We start from the raw sequence: 12,649 nt of genomic DNA, 5'->3' as shown, positions 1-12,649 counted from the left end.
GTTTCACCCCAGGGACAGGGGGGTCCCCCCATGCCCGCACAGGGTGGTTCATGGCTGCCTTCTCCTCCTCGCCCGCAGGCAGCTCGGCGGAGGCCGGCATGGACGAGAAGAGCTTCGCCAGCGACAAGACGGCTGACTCCATCGTGGAGGAGGACGACGAGGTGTTCGTGACGTCCCGCACCACGGAGGATCTCTTCACTGTGATCCACAGGTAGGGCTGGTGCGTGGCACTGGGTGGGCACAGCCCCCTGCCCCTGCTGCATCCTGCCACAGTCACAGGGCCGGGCACAGTGTCGTCGTCCCCCGCCACGACACCTTAAATTTTCCACACCGGGGCCAATGCTCGCACTTGGGGACAACCCGGCTGTTGCTGCCTCAAGTGCTTCGGAGTTTAGCACCCTGAGCCTGCGGCCAGGCTGGGTCACCAGCTTGCAGGGGGGGTCCACTCCAGCCCAGGTCCAGGAGAGCATTTGCCGGCGGCTAGGTGCATTGCCTGCCATGCACGGGTTGTCTTCTTGCCCCGGCAGAGCAGGCACAGCCACAGCCGGCAGGCATCGTGCCCCTTGCTGTAGGACCTCACCCCATCCAGAGCGGTGGCAGCTCCCGCCCGGGGCTGCTCCCACCACGCGTCTCTTTGGTGCCTAGGTCGAAGAGGAAGGTCTTGGGGCGGAAAGAGCCTGGTGACTCCTTTGGCAGCCGGCCCAACTCCCACTCGCCCGTAAAGACTTCGGGCTCCCCGACCGGCGAGTCCCCGGCAGCAGCGGGCAGCACCGGGAAGTCTTCCAGCAGGAACGAAGACTTTAAAGCCCTGCTCCAGAAGAAGAGCAGCAAAACCAGCCCCGGTACCCGGCCATCTGCTGCCGAACTGCTCAAGACCACAAACCCGCTGGCTCGGAGGGTCATAACGGAGTTTGCCCCTGAGCTAGATGGTGCAAACAGCCCCAAAAGCCAGCCCTAACCTTGCATGGTCCCTTCTGGCCATGAAGGGCTGGAGATGGCTGCAGAGGGAGTATGGCTGCGGAAGGGGTGTCCTGGTTGCCCGGGTGAGTCCATGTGTCCTGCTGGGGGTTTTCTTCTGCTTTTGTTTCTTCCTTGGAGAGCCGCCGGTGGAGAGGCAGCATTTGGAGCCCAGGCCCCTGTGTCTCTGGTGGAGCTGGGCCCTTTCCAGGAGGGAAGAGGCGGCACCATGGCTGGGACCGTCCCCGGCTGAGCCGGCTCCCGGGACCAAAGGCGCCTGCTCGGGAAGGAGAGCGGGACTGCAGTCCCCGGCGTCGCTCAGCGCCCGCAGCGAAGCTAGCTTGAAACTGTTTGGTCACTTCGGCATGTGGTACTTTAAATGGCTTTTCTAATGCACAGTGGTGATGATGTTTTATTCTCTTTCATTTGACATTGTACCTTGAGTTTCCCAGGCAAAGATCCCGGGTTTGAGTTCGGCTGGATACACGGAGATGTACTTTGGGAAGACGTAAGGGGGCCGGCTGGAATTGAGGTTGCTTTGGAAGAGCCACAAGCGGTTCCCCCTCGTCGACCCGAGCATCCTCCCTGCCACACGGGGAACAGGCACCCCAGCGTCCGCAGCCAGCGCGACGACCTCAAGCCAAAACCCAGCCCCTCGAAAGCCCCCAAAATGCTGCATTTCAGAGCTCCACAGCTCTCGGTCCAAAAGCAAACCCCAGGGTCGCCGCCTCCGCCGCCAGCCCCGGGCAGCCTCGCCCCGCCGGCCGCACCACGCGCGGAGGTCTGCCAGCCTCCCCGCTCCCCGCCAGCCTCCCGGCGCGAGCGGGTCCCACACCAGGCTGTCGACTTCGGGTGACGTGCGGTGCGGGTGGCCCTGCCACCACGGGAAGGAAGGGCTGCGGCCGGCCAGCGCTGCCTGGGGAAGCCCTTCCCCAGCTCTGCCTCTTGCATCGCACCCAAATACCCTGCGACGGCATCTCCTGCAAGCATCTGCCGCATCAGCCGCTGGAGGTCCTAGGTTGCCGCCGAGCTGTTGGCCGAACCCAGCCAGACGTCACCTGAGCCACCTCCCAGGTGACTCCTGGGGTCCCTCCGGGGTTACCCACCCCTCCGCCCGTGCCCACTGGCTGCAGGGGAGCTGTGCGAGGCCGAGCAGGATGCGTGCCAGCGCCATGGGCAAAGCAGGGGCTTGCACCCCGCCGCCGTCCAGAGAGTGCTGTTGGCAGTGCCGCCGTCCCCTTGGCACACGCAGGTCCCCGAGCCAGCCAGACTGCGTTCGCCTGCGTGTCCCGTGGGCCGGGACGCGCTGCCGAGGCGTGCGGCGGACCCCGCGCCGGTGCTGCGAGGAGGTGGCACGTCGGCACAGGGAGACGCATGCGGTGCTGGCACGGCCGCGTTGCCCAGCCCTGCCAGAGGGGTGGTTTGCACATCCCCGGCTGGGGTGCCAGCCCTTGCCCGGGGCACAACGGAAGGCACGGGGTGGGATTCGTCCCCCTCGCCCCCAGCTGCTTCTTCCTGGCTTGGCTCCAGCGTGGGAGCCCCAGCTGTCAGTGACAGAGGCCACGGTGAGGGGCAGCGGGGCAGGGACAGCCGCCGGGGCCAGGGCAGGACTGGGAGGAAATGCCAGCCCCAGCTCAGAGCACGAGCGGGGCTGCGCTCCTGTAGCAAGAGAGAAAGGGCCGGACTGCGGCTGACAAAGAAACAGGGTGTTTAGGAAAATGTCCGCTTTATTTCTTGATATATTTCTGCAAGCTCCGGCGTGCCCCAGCCCTCCTGTGCGTGGGGGGAGAGTGATGCGGCTGGGTCCGGGCAGCGGTGGGGAAAGGAAGGCACGATGGCAGCACTACAGCTGCCCCGCCGAGGGGCCAGGGCTGGTCTGGGGGGCTGGTCCCTGCCCCCCCACCCCAGGAGCTCTGCACGCTGCCTGGGCCCCCGGGGAGCACAGCCCTCTGCAAACACCTCCCTGTCCACACACCCTGCTGGATTTGACCCTAAAAGAGGCTCCGCTCCCCTTGCGGTTGGTTCCCCTCCCCTCCCTCCCGTTAACTCGCACATTGCTCCCTTCCCTCTCCCGGGGTTGCAGATTTAAGCCTGTAATTAAGATCCAGGCTGAGAAACTCAGGAAAAAAAAAAAAAAAAGAAGAAGCTCTAACAAATTTCCATGCTTCATCTCCATCCCACAGCACCCAGCCCCTCCCGCTGCTCCCGCACCCGGCGGCAGGGTGCTGGCATGGCGGGGATGGGGCCCTGGGGAGGGGAGAGGGAAGCTCTGGGGACGGGTACATTTTGCACATGACTGCTCAGGAAACCGGTGGTGGTGGAGGCGGTGGCCGAGGGACGGCAGCCGGCAAAGCGGGCTGGGGGACAAGCACGGGGTGAGGACACCCCTGCAAGAACCCAGCACCGCTGGCAGCGAAAGCGGTCGTCCACTACCGGATAAGAAAGGTCTGGGAGGCTCCGGGGTGAATCTTGGCTGCTGAGCCGGGGGTCAGGCCGTGGGATGGAGATCCTCGTTTCCCTGGCTGGAGGAACGGGCTCTTCCCGGCAGAGCCGGCCAGCTCTGGGCTGAGAGCTCGTCCCTGGCCGCTTGCTTCCTCCTCCCTCCGGCTGTGGATGCAGAACCGTTTTCTGCGGCTGCTTCACTGTGGGAAAAGCAGCTCGCGGTCCCTGGGGAGAGCCCGGCCGGCGGTGACAACCCCTGGTCCCGCGGGGCGGGGGCCGGCCCGCCACGGTGCGTACTTCTGAATGTTGTACTTTTTAATCTCGCCAGCTTGGTAAAACTGCTCCCTGCTGACGGCTGCCTGTGCGTGCTGGTTCTTGGGGCTGCCGAGGGGGGCCGGAGCCCCGGGGAAGGGTGCTGGGGGGGGGGGGGGGGGGGGGGCGGGCACCCTCTGACACCCTCTGACACCTCTGACCCCCCGGGTGGCTCGAGGGGACACTGGCAAGCGTGGGCCCCACGCAGCCCCATCCACCGGGGCCTCTCCCAGCGTCTGCCACGCACTCGTGTCCCCGATGGCTCTGGGTGAGCGCAGGGACACTGCAGGGTGTCGGGGACAGGCCAAGATGGGTGCTGGGGACAGGCCAGGGTGGGTGCTGGGGATGGCGTGAGGGGCTGGGGATGGACTTGGGGTCCTGGGGGCAGGTGGGATGGGTGCTGGGGACAGCCCAGGGTGCCGGGGACAGGTGAGCGCTGGGGACAGCCCGGGGTGCTGGGTGAGTGCCGGGGACAGCCGCGGATGCTGAGCACAGCCCAGGGCGCCGGGTGGGCGCAGGGCACAGCCGGGGCGGGTTCCGGGGACAGCCCGCGGCGGCCGCCGGACCCAGGCCGCAGGAGGCCTCCGGGCACAGCCGGTGCCGGGCCCGGCGCGGGGTCCTGGCGGGTTTGGGGCGGCCGGGTGGGCGCCGGGGCCGGGGCCGGAGCCGGGGCAGGGGCAGCCCCAGACCGGCGCGCCGCGGGCAGCCCGGGGGCCTCGGCGCGGCCTGACGGCGGCAAGATGGCTCCCAAAGGGAAAGGCGGCGGCAAGGCGGGCAAGGGTGAGCGGGGCCGGCGGCGGCAGCGCCGGGGGCGCGGGGTGTGGGGCGGCCGGGCGCGGGTGGGGGGCCCGGGGCCGGTGAGGGCCGGGCCGGGCCGGGCCGGGCCGGGCTGGGCCGGGCTGGGCTGGGCTGAGGGGGCTGCGTTCACAGGCGGCGCCAGCGGCGGCGGCAGCAGCAGCAGCAGCGAGGGCAAAGCCCAGGGCCCGAAGGGAGGCGGCAGCGCCGTGAAGGTGAGCCCCGAGGGGCGGCGGGGGCCGGGCAGGGTCCCTCGGGGGCGGTGGGTCTCCCCGCTCCTCCCTCAGCACACGGGCAGCCAGCGGCCGGCCCGGCCCGGCCCTGCTTGCCACGGCCCCGCTCCCCGCTCCCAGGTTCGGCACATCCTGTGCGAAAAGCACGGCAAAGCCATGGAGGCCATGGAGAAGCTGAAGTCCGGCCTGCGCTTCAGCGAGGTCGCCTCGCAGTACAGCGAGGACAAAGCCAGGCAAGGGGTACGTGCTGCGCCTGCCGCGCCGACGGCTGTTCTCAGGGGAGGGCAGCGTGGCCGGAGAGCGGGGACAGCGGCCTTCGGGGGAGCCTGGGCCCGTGCTGGGCATCACTGCGTGCCTGAAGGAGACTGCTGTTGGGAATTCCTTCCCGGGTGCCTTTTAAAAGCTTGTTTCAATAGCCTCAAGCACAGCGTTCCCAGTGGGGTGGGCAAACACTGGCCGGGGGCCGCCTTAACTGCTAGGCAAAGGCACAAGCAGGTGCCAGTAGCTCGGCTGTAAATAGTTCTTTGTAGCAGAGCTGAGGCACATGAGCCCCACACGGCAGCCGGCCAGCACTCGGGGAAGGCAGAGCCCAAGCCTGCTGCGACTTTAGCCAGCCAGTGCTTGCTGGGAGGCAGCCCCCTGTGAGGAGCTTTCCTCTGTGTGCTCTCCTCCCTCACAGAGGTGCACGCCGCCAAGGCACATGCTGCAGGGACAGGTTTCTTGTCCCGCGGCCGCATCGCCCACCCTCCCTGCTGATAAAGCCGCCGTTGCAGTGAGATTCTCAAAGCTTAACCCTGATGGTTCCTTCTTCCAGGGAGACTTGGGCTGGATGACCAGAGGCTCCATGGTGGGACCATTCCAGGAAGCAGCATTCGCCTTGCCCGTGAGCAGCATGGACAAGCCAGTGTATACAGACCCTCCTGTCAAAACAAAGTTCGGGTACCACATTATCATGGTGGAAGGCAGAAAATAAAATGTGAATGACCATGACCTTGTTGACTGCTTGAATTCCGAGAGCTTCCCAGACACCTTGACCTTGGAGCAAGTCGGTCATAACCAGCAGCATGCTTGGAGGCAGCCGGCTGTCCCTGCCGTCGTGGCAGGACGCACAGATTACAGCTGGCAGAGAACAGGGCCCTGCCTAGAGAGGTAAAGCGCTCCCTGGAAAAGGTGAAATAAGAGCTTTTCACGGTTGTTGAAATCTGCTTTGCCTGGCAGGCCAGCCTCTTGCTTTTCCCGTTGCGGAGGCAATGATCTGTCCACCTGAATAAGGTGCTCAGGCTTTTATCTGCAAATGTAAATGATCCAGAAAGGGAAGGAGGGGTTCCCCAGGGCCTTGATCTTTATCCCCATTCCTTGCCAGTGAGGATGCAGACGGCTCCTATGCTACAGTTTCTGCTCCAGAGCTCAGACTTGGACTGGGAGGACAGTCCCTTTGGTAGAGGTGGGTAACGCTACAGCTAGAGCTAGCGGTTGCTGCCCCGGGCAGGCGGCTTGTTCTTGCAGTTCCCCAGCAGAGGTGTGGGTCAGGCCAGGGCTGGAGGCACCCTGGCTGAGCACTAGTGGGGAAGGGGAGTTGGGGGAAGGTCCTGAATACCAAGGTACCCGTACCTGAAGCTACATCTTACCCACCCGAAGCTGGGGGAAGAAGGTGTGTAATTCGGGCTTGAATGAGAGAAAAGCCGCTAAACACTTGCTTGTTGCTTCCTGCGTTCCCCTGCTGCTAGGTGTGCAGTACATGTCTCAAGCCCAGCAGGCTGGGCATCATCCTTCTGGTAAAACTACCTGAAGGACAGCATGATTGATGCGAATGAGACAGCACATTACATCTCCTACCTCTGGGATCTTAGCAATAAATATCCCAGTGCAGCAATCCCCTTCCTGCTGAAAGACAGCACTCGAACTAGGCACGTCTCTAGCAACAGACACCGGCTTTGTTTGCAGGCGAGCATCGTGCAGTGTCAGAGGGCTCAGAGATGGGGAGAAAACATCAAAGAGAAAAAAAGGCCTTTCCCAAGATCATATACAACAAGGAGGTGAGACTGAAATCAGGGCAGGTCTTTCTCCTGCCTCCCTTTTTGGGGGTGTTTGTTTTGTTAAGAGAATGGCGAGCTCAGGGAGGCCAATGAATGATTGCACAGCTCTAGTTCATTAATATTTTGTTATGAAAGGCAGACAGCACAAGAGCAGATGTGGCCTCATTTAAGGGATGCTCTATTAATAAACTACTTGTTTCCAGGCTACCAGAGCTTTGTTCTACCTATTAGCAAAAGCACATTGGCACATCTCCTGTACCAACAGGATCATTGTTTGTGTTTGTCATGTCTCCTAGTACAAAGGATTCAAATTCAGCAGACCAGTTTCCTCTCCAGAAACTGCAAAACTCAGCAAGGTGTGAAAGCGTCCCTTGCTATCACACTGTAGTACAGAGGGCAAACTTGCTAGGCACTAAACATGCACATGGCATGAGGAAGCATCAAAATTCATTGCTGTGTTGTCACAAGGAAAGACCGTACAGAAGACGGTCATAGCAATGAGCATACTCAGGCAAAGTTATCTCAGTGTGGTGGCAGAGGGGCAAGTCAGGTAAGCAGAGCATTGCTAAAAGCCAGAACAAAGCTCTTCTGATGTTAAGCTTGCATGGTTCTGAACTACGAACCCACTTCATAGTTTCATTGTGCCTACAGTACCAGAGAGAAATATTTAATCTACCACAGCTAAACTGTATGTGGGAAGGGGGTTAGAGGACTGCCTTACCAGAGGAAAAGCAGCTCAAAATTTTAAAACCAGTATTTCCCCTATCCTGCTGCCTTTGTGCAAGAACAGGCTTTGACTGTACTACTCAGAGGGAAATAAAGATGGGGGGTGGAAGGGGCCAAACAAGGTCAGACTAGAGACTCCGTTGAAGCCCTTGACTCCTCCAGCAATACCAAAAGGTTTGAGGTGTTCAGCACCTTGCAGCAGTCAAGGTCGAATTGCTATTCCAGTCCTTCTGCACCCCCCCACTTACATACCCCTTCGACAGCAACTGCAGTCTGGCAGGGATTTGAGCAGAAGGGTTTCTGCAGTACCACATTTGGCGTTAGACCTGGCACCAGGCAGATGGTGCGCTGGCCTCCATTGCTTGGAGGATTTATAGCAGCAACCAACTTTTTTCTTTTTTCCTCCTCCTCCACAGCAAATACATTCTCAGACCAACTTAAAACCAGGCTGCAGTAGCTCTGTTCTCTCCTTTGCACCAGCATCCGGCTCACCCAAATGGTGGGTGACACTCAGGCAGACAAATGGGATTATTTAAAGTCAAGGAGGGAGGAACTACAGCAGCTTGAGTTTAGGCTGTGTGAAGAGGGTGTGGAACCACACCCTCAGCATCCTCTCAGGAGAGAGGCAGGGACAGAATCTGAAGGGCAGAAGGATGAAGCCAGGGCTGCAAGCTTGGAGAGGGGTTTAGACATAAGGAAGACTTTTTTATTAAATAATCAGACAGGAGCATGAACTGTTTTCGTCTTTGTGAACCGAGTCCACCGTGAAGTCCCTTCCCCAGCACCCAACACCTGACAACTAGATTCTTAGACTGTTTCCTCATGCAGGAGGAGGTGCTGAATTTGTTCAGTCACCATGAAAGAAGTGTATATTGCAGCATCAGTCTTAAGCTAGTTCAAAAAAATCAGTGATGTAGTTCAGACAAATGTTTAATAAGAAAAAGTAAGACTGTACTTAATAAAGGTATACATATTTCATTTCTGGGCTAGCTGTCTATACAAGTTTAAAGTCATAAGCATAACTTCAGGATCTCCATTTTTTATGTCAAGAGCTTGCAGGAAACAGTTCAATGCCTCCTGTAGTTTTCCATCATCCTTAAGTTTCTTCCCACTGTCTACCAAGGTATTGTAGTCGCCTACGGCAGGAGAGGAACTCTGACCAACCCCTTTCTCGGAGACGCTTTCCTGGGTGAAGTAGTCTATCTGCTCACCTGACTGAAGCTCAGCATCACCAGTGGATTCCTCCTGAGACGGCTCCGTCTCATCTCCTTCAGACTGCTCAGAGGGCGTACTGTCTAGATGGAAGGATCCTTCAGCTGTCTCAAGCGTTTCTCCAGCAGGTTCTTCTTCGGGCTCGGCAGATTCCCCACTACACTCCTCAGCTTCTTCTTCCACAAGGTCATCTTGCTCCTCGTCACTGTCATCGTCGTCTTCTTCATCAGTGGTTCCCATGATTTCTCCAATATCCTCAACCTCATCTACCACCTTGTTGATTAGAGATCGCCTGGAAGCGGTAGACCTGTTACCACTGTTAGTTAGTCGGGGAGAAAAGGTGGCTTTTGCTATACTTCTGTCACCTTTAGGAGTGGATGCAGTAATTCCTTCCAGAAATTGATGCAGAGGGCTGTTCAAGGGAGAGGGCCTTTTTTCAGCCTGGTTTTCCTCCAAGATCATAATGGACTGGTCTGCATCCTCACTGTCTGAAACAATTCTTTTTAAGCATTTCTTTCTACCAAAACCAAAGGCAACACTGCTTTCCTCTGATGCTTCACTCCCTTGCAGGGAGTTATTTGGCTCTTCTTCAGCTGTGTGACAGGGTTTTCCACAGCTACCGTTCTCACTTAGCCAAGTTTTTGTTGGAGATTTTTTTGTTGGAGATGTACAAAAACTTTCTGCTTTCAGTTGGAAGCCCTCCTTTTCTGGGTGTTCCAGTGAGCTTTCCCTATTTGAGGCATCTTGCCATCCATCTTCAGACTCTTCCAAGACCAGATTGAAGTCAACTTGATCCTGGAGAGAAGGCACAGACATATCCTCCAAGCTGGCTTCCAACACACGAGACTTCTGGAGCCCAGCATGGATTTCTGGCGTAACGTTTGATAAACTTGGCACTGCGCAGCCAAAGCTAGCTCACGAACGTCATTCTTATCTGTCCCCAAAGCAGCATGTAGCTCAAGTACCTGATCTGACATTTCTGCATCTCTTAACCTTTTGGGATCGTCAGCCATACCAGACTCATTAGAGGAATGCTGATGATGCCCAGACAGGCCATTCCCTGCCTCAGGCAAGCTGTCTGAATTTATGTGGGAACACTGTTTCTGTTCGAGACTCTGACTCTCTTTATCAAGTGGATGAAGCTCAGGTGGTGATGGTATAATGCTTGATTCAGGGTTTTGCTCAGATTCTTGTATATTGGATTGTTTCACTGTCTTGCTGGTATTAAGCAGCTCTGTATCCATACTAGACACATCTTGTGCCAGTTTCTCTTCATCCAAGTCATTGATAGTCAGACTTGTCATTTTGGAGCTGACATTAAGAACCTGGACCTCCTTGTCCTCTGTAAGATCAATAACTTCGTCATTTTCATGTTTATCAGCTACTGGTGGTGAAACAAAGTGATTTATGTTGTTCAACGCTGGAGACAACTTCTTTGGCTCAGAAACCGATTCTGGTGGGTTTTGCCACATCTCTTCACAAGCATTTCTGATCCCCTCCATCCTCTGGTCTCTAAGCTGAGACTCTAACTGAACGAGCTCGTGGGCTTTCTGTACCCTCCGTTGAATGTACTGGTGGGCTTCTTCACTCTCAACCTGCTCCTCATGAGCTATTTCCCTCGTATATATCAAGTCATGATCAGAAATGCCAAACATTTCCAGAGAGTGCAAATAAGCAATATGTTCATCCAGCTGCCGGTCAGTCTTTCTCTGGGTGGCGTGCAAAGACTGCAGCTGGATCTGAGTTGCAGACGTTCGAGTATCTTCTAATGTGAAAAGCTCCCTTAGTTCCTGTTTGGAGAAATATCTAAACGGGTTCTTTTTGTCACCAGTAGTCTGTCTTATTAATGAATCCTTAAATACTTGTCGCCTGTATATTTTCTCTTCCACTGTACCGCAGGTAATCAGTCTATAAATTACTACGTTCTCTTTTTGCCCGATCCTGTAAGCTCTGTCTACAGCCTGAGCATCTGTAGCGGGATTCCAGCTGGGATCAAAGATCACCACTCGGCTGGCTGCTGTTAAGGTTATACCAACGCCACCCACTTGCGTAGTGAGCAGGAAGACAGAGTAGTCCTTGTTACTCTGAAAGGCGTTAATGCGCTTCTCCCGTTCGGTTAGGTGGGTTACCGTTCCGTCAATACGCATGATCTTGAATCGTCTGCGAGACAAGACATGCTCTATGATATCCAGCATCTTCCTCGACTGCGAGAATACCAGGGTTCTGTGTCCCTCTTCTCGCAGTCTTTCTAGAAGCCCTACAAGGAACAGCATTTTCCCGGACTCCTGAATTACAGTCTCATCGGAGAGATGATCTATTTTATTAGCGCCTGAAAGCATACCTGCTTCACTCCTGTGATCCTGCTCAGAGTACTCCTGTTCTTCCAAGCCCAGCTGGATACATGCTCTTGCAGACAGAAGCCTGGGGTGGTCACACAGCTTCTTCAAGACAGTCAGCTCAGCCAAAGGTGATCGGGTTGTCATCAGCACTTCTTTCACATGATCCAGAGAGAGAAAGTTCCTGTAGATTTCTTCCTGCACTGGTGCCAAGTACACCCACACAACAAAGTCATTTTTCCTAGTGAGAGATGGCATGACAGGAGCACTATTCTCACTTGGATCCTCAGGAAGGGGAGCGTCTGGTTTGTCAGCGCGGTTGTTTTTGATATCTTCTTTGGTTCTTCTGAGGAAATACGGCTTTATAATTGTCATTAGATTCTCAGATATCTTTAGCCCCAGTGCTTTCTCGCCTAGAGTTGCATCCTTCTCCCTTGCCCTAGTAATAGGATTCTCATATTCCATTTTGAAAGTTTTGGCTGTTCCCAAGAGAGAGCCTTGGCACGCAAAGTCAAATAAGGACCACATTTCCCGCAGGTTGTTCTGCACTGGGGTGCCCGTGAGGAGGAGGCGATGCTTTGCAGGAATCGCATATACGCACTTGGTCGTTTTGTTAGACGGGCACTTGATTTTATGCGCTTCGTCGAGAATGACATAGTCCCAGACAAACTCCTGCTCGTGGCTGCTGGCAAGCTGCTTCCAGTTGTTAATGAGCATCTGGTAGCTCGTGATGACGATGCCGTTCCTCCTCTGGACCCTCTCCAGGTTCCTGGTGCGCTCCGTCTTGCTGGCGCCGTGGAACTCCTTGACGCGCAGGCCGGGGGTCCAGCGAGCAAACTCTGCCAGCCAGCTGCTGACCAGGGTGGTGGGCATGATGAGCAGGACGTGCCGGATGAGCTCGGCGTCGAACATGCCCGAGAGGAAGGCGATGACCTGGATGGTCTTGCCCAGGCCCATGTCATCCGCCAGAATGCCGCCAGGCCTGCCCTCCCGGTGCAGGCGGTACAGGAAGGCAACGCCTTCCCGCTGGTGCTGGAAGAGCTTCCCGTGCATCTCCCCGTAGATCAGCAGGCCACTGCCGCACACATCCACGAAGCCTTCCTCATCCTCCTCGTCCTCCTCCTGCTCCGCCGCACGGCCAGCGCCTCCTCCACCCGCTGTATGCGGCCCCGCAGCTTCTCGCTAGGCCGGATGGCGGCCGCCAGCCGGAACAACCGCAGTGCCTCCTCCAGCTCCCCGCCAGCCGCCGCCGCCTTCGCGCCGCTCACCAACCTGCGAGAGCCACGGTGGGCACCGGCCGTACCGGGACTGCCCAGGCCCGGCCCGGCCCGGCCCGCACCGCCACCCCCATCCCCGAGGCCTCCGCCACCCTAGTCCCCCCTCAGGCCTACCGCCCTCCACCCCGTCCCACTACAGCCCGCCCCACTACAGCCCTCCACACACCGCCCGCCCCACCACTTACCCCCGGTACCGCTCCTCCTCCTCCTGCTCCGCCGCCATCAGCCCCGGGGCCGCCATGGCGCCCGCGCTTCAAACGCCAGCCTTTCCCGTCCTGCCCCGCGCTGCCTTGTGGGACATGCAAATCAGCGGGGCCCGCAGC

General features: G+C 57.9%; 3 protein-coding genes across 6 annotated transcripts in view; 2 read left to right on the top strand and 1 right to left on the bottom strand.

Moving 5' to 3' along the window:
- The window catches only part of NHSL2 (NHS like 2), a 34,264-nt gene extending 32,781 nt beyond the window's left edge, over positions 1-1,483 (top strand). The window contains 2 exon segments of the mRNA XM_050902046.1: positions 79-211; positions 646-1,483. Coding sequence (XP_050758003.1) covers positions 79-211; positions 646-958 — 446 coding nt within the window. The 3' untranslated portion in view covers positions 959-1,483.
- A 1,824-nt stretch (positions 1,484-3,307) lies between these two features.
- PIN4 (peptidylprolyl cis/trans isomerase, NIMA-interacting 4) lies at positions 3,308-5,733 on the top strand. Of its 4 annotated transcripts, none has more exons than XM_050901870.1 (4): positions 3,308-3,688; positions 4,642-4,721; positions 4,860-4,979; positions 5,554-5,733. In XM_050901870.1, the coding sequence occupies exons 1-4, from the start codon at positions 3,571-3,573 to the stop codon at positions 5,710-5,712; spliced, it is 477 nt and encodes a 158-aa protein (XP_050757827.1). In that variant the 5' UTR covers positions 3,308-3,570; the 3' UTR covers positions 5,713-5,733. The 4 variants fall into 4 exon arrangements, with proteins under 4 accessions (XP_050757827.1, XP_050757831.1, XP_050757830.1 ...); XM_050901873.1 differs by lacking the exon at positions 3,308-3,688 and adding an exon at positions 3,946-3,979; XM_050901872.1 differs by lacking the exon at positions 3,308-3,688 and adding an exon at positions 4,437-4,491.
- Positions 5,734-8,392: 2,659 nt separating this feature from the next.
- ERCC6L (ERCC excision repair 6 like, spindle assembly checkpoint helicase) lies at positions 8,393-12,305 on the bottom strand. Its single transcript, XM_050901857.1, is given in 2 exon segments — positions 8,393-9,612; positions 9,615-12,305. Coding segments are annotated over 2 exon segments (3,624 nt in total). The 5' UTR covers positions 12,103-12,305; the 3' UTR covers positions 8,393-8,476.
- Positions 12,306-12,649: the final 344 nt, after the last annotated feature.

Source organism: Gymnogyps californianus, chromosome 9, assembly GCF_018139145.2.
Source record: "Gymnogyps californianus isolate 813 chromosome 9, ASM1813914v2, whole genome shotgun sequence".
Lineage (NCBI taxonomy): Eukaryota > Metazoa > Chordata > Aves > Accipitriformes > Cathartidae > Gymnogyps > Gymnogyps californianus.
The sequence above is the reverse complement of the archived record's forward strand: the minus strand, read 5'-3'. Positions and strand labels throughout refer to the sequence as shown.

Excerpts from the sequence above, each read along its gene's own strand:
- PIN4 (XM_050901870.1), top strand. The coding sequence starts at position 3,571 with ATGCAGAACCGTTTTCTGCGGCTGCTTCACTGTGGGAAAAGCAGCTCG. Across the intron at positions 4,722-4,859 it reads GAGGCGGCAGCGCCGTGAAG|GTTCGGCACATCCTGTGCGA; the intron begins GTGAGCCCCGAG and ends CCCCGCTCCCAG. Across the intron at positions 4,980-5,553 it reads AGGACAAAGCCAGGCAAGGG|GGAGACTTGGGCTGGATGAC; the intron begins GTACGTGCTGCG and ends TCCTTCTTCCAG.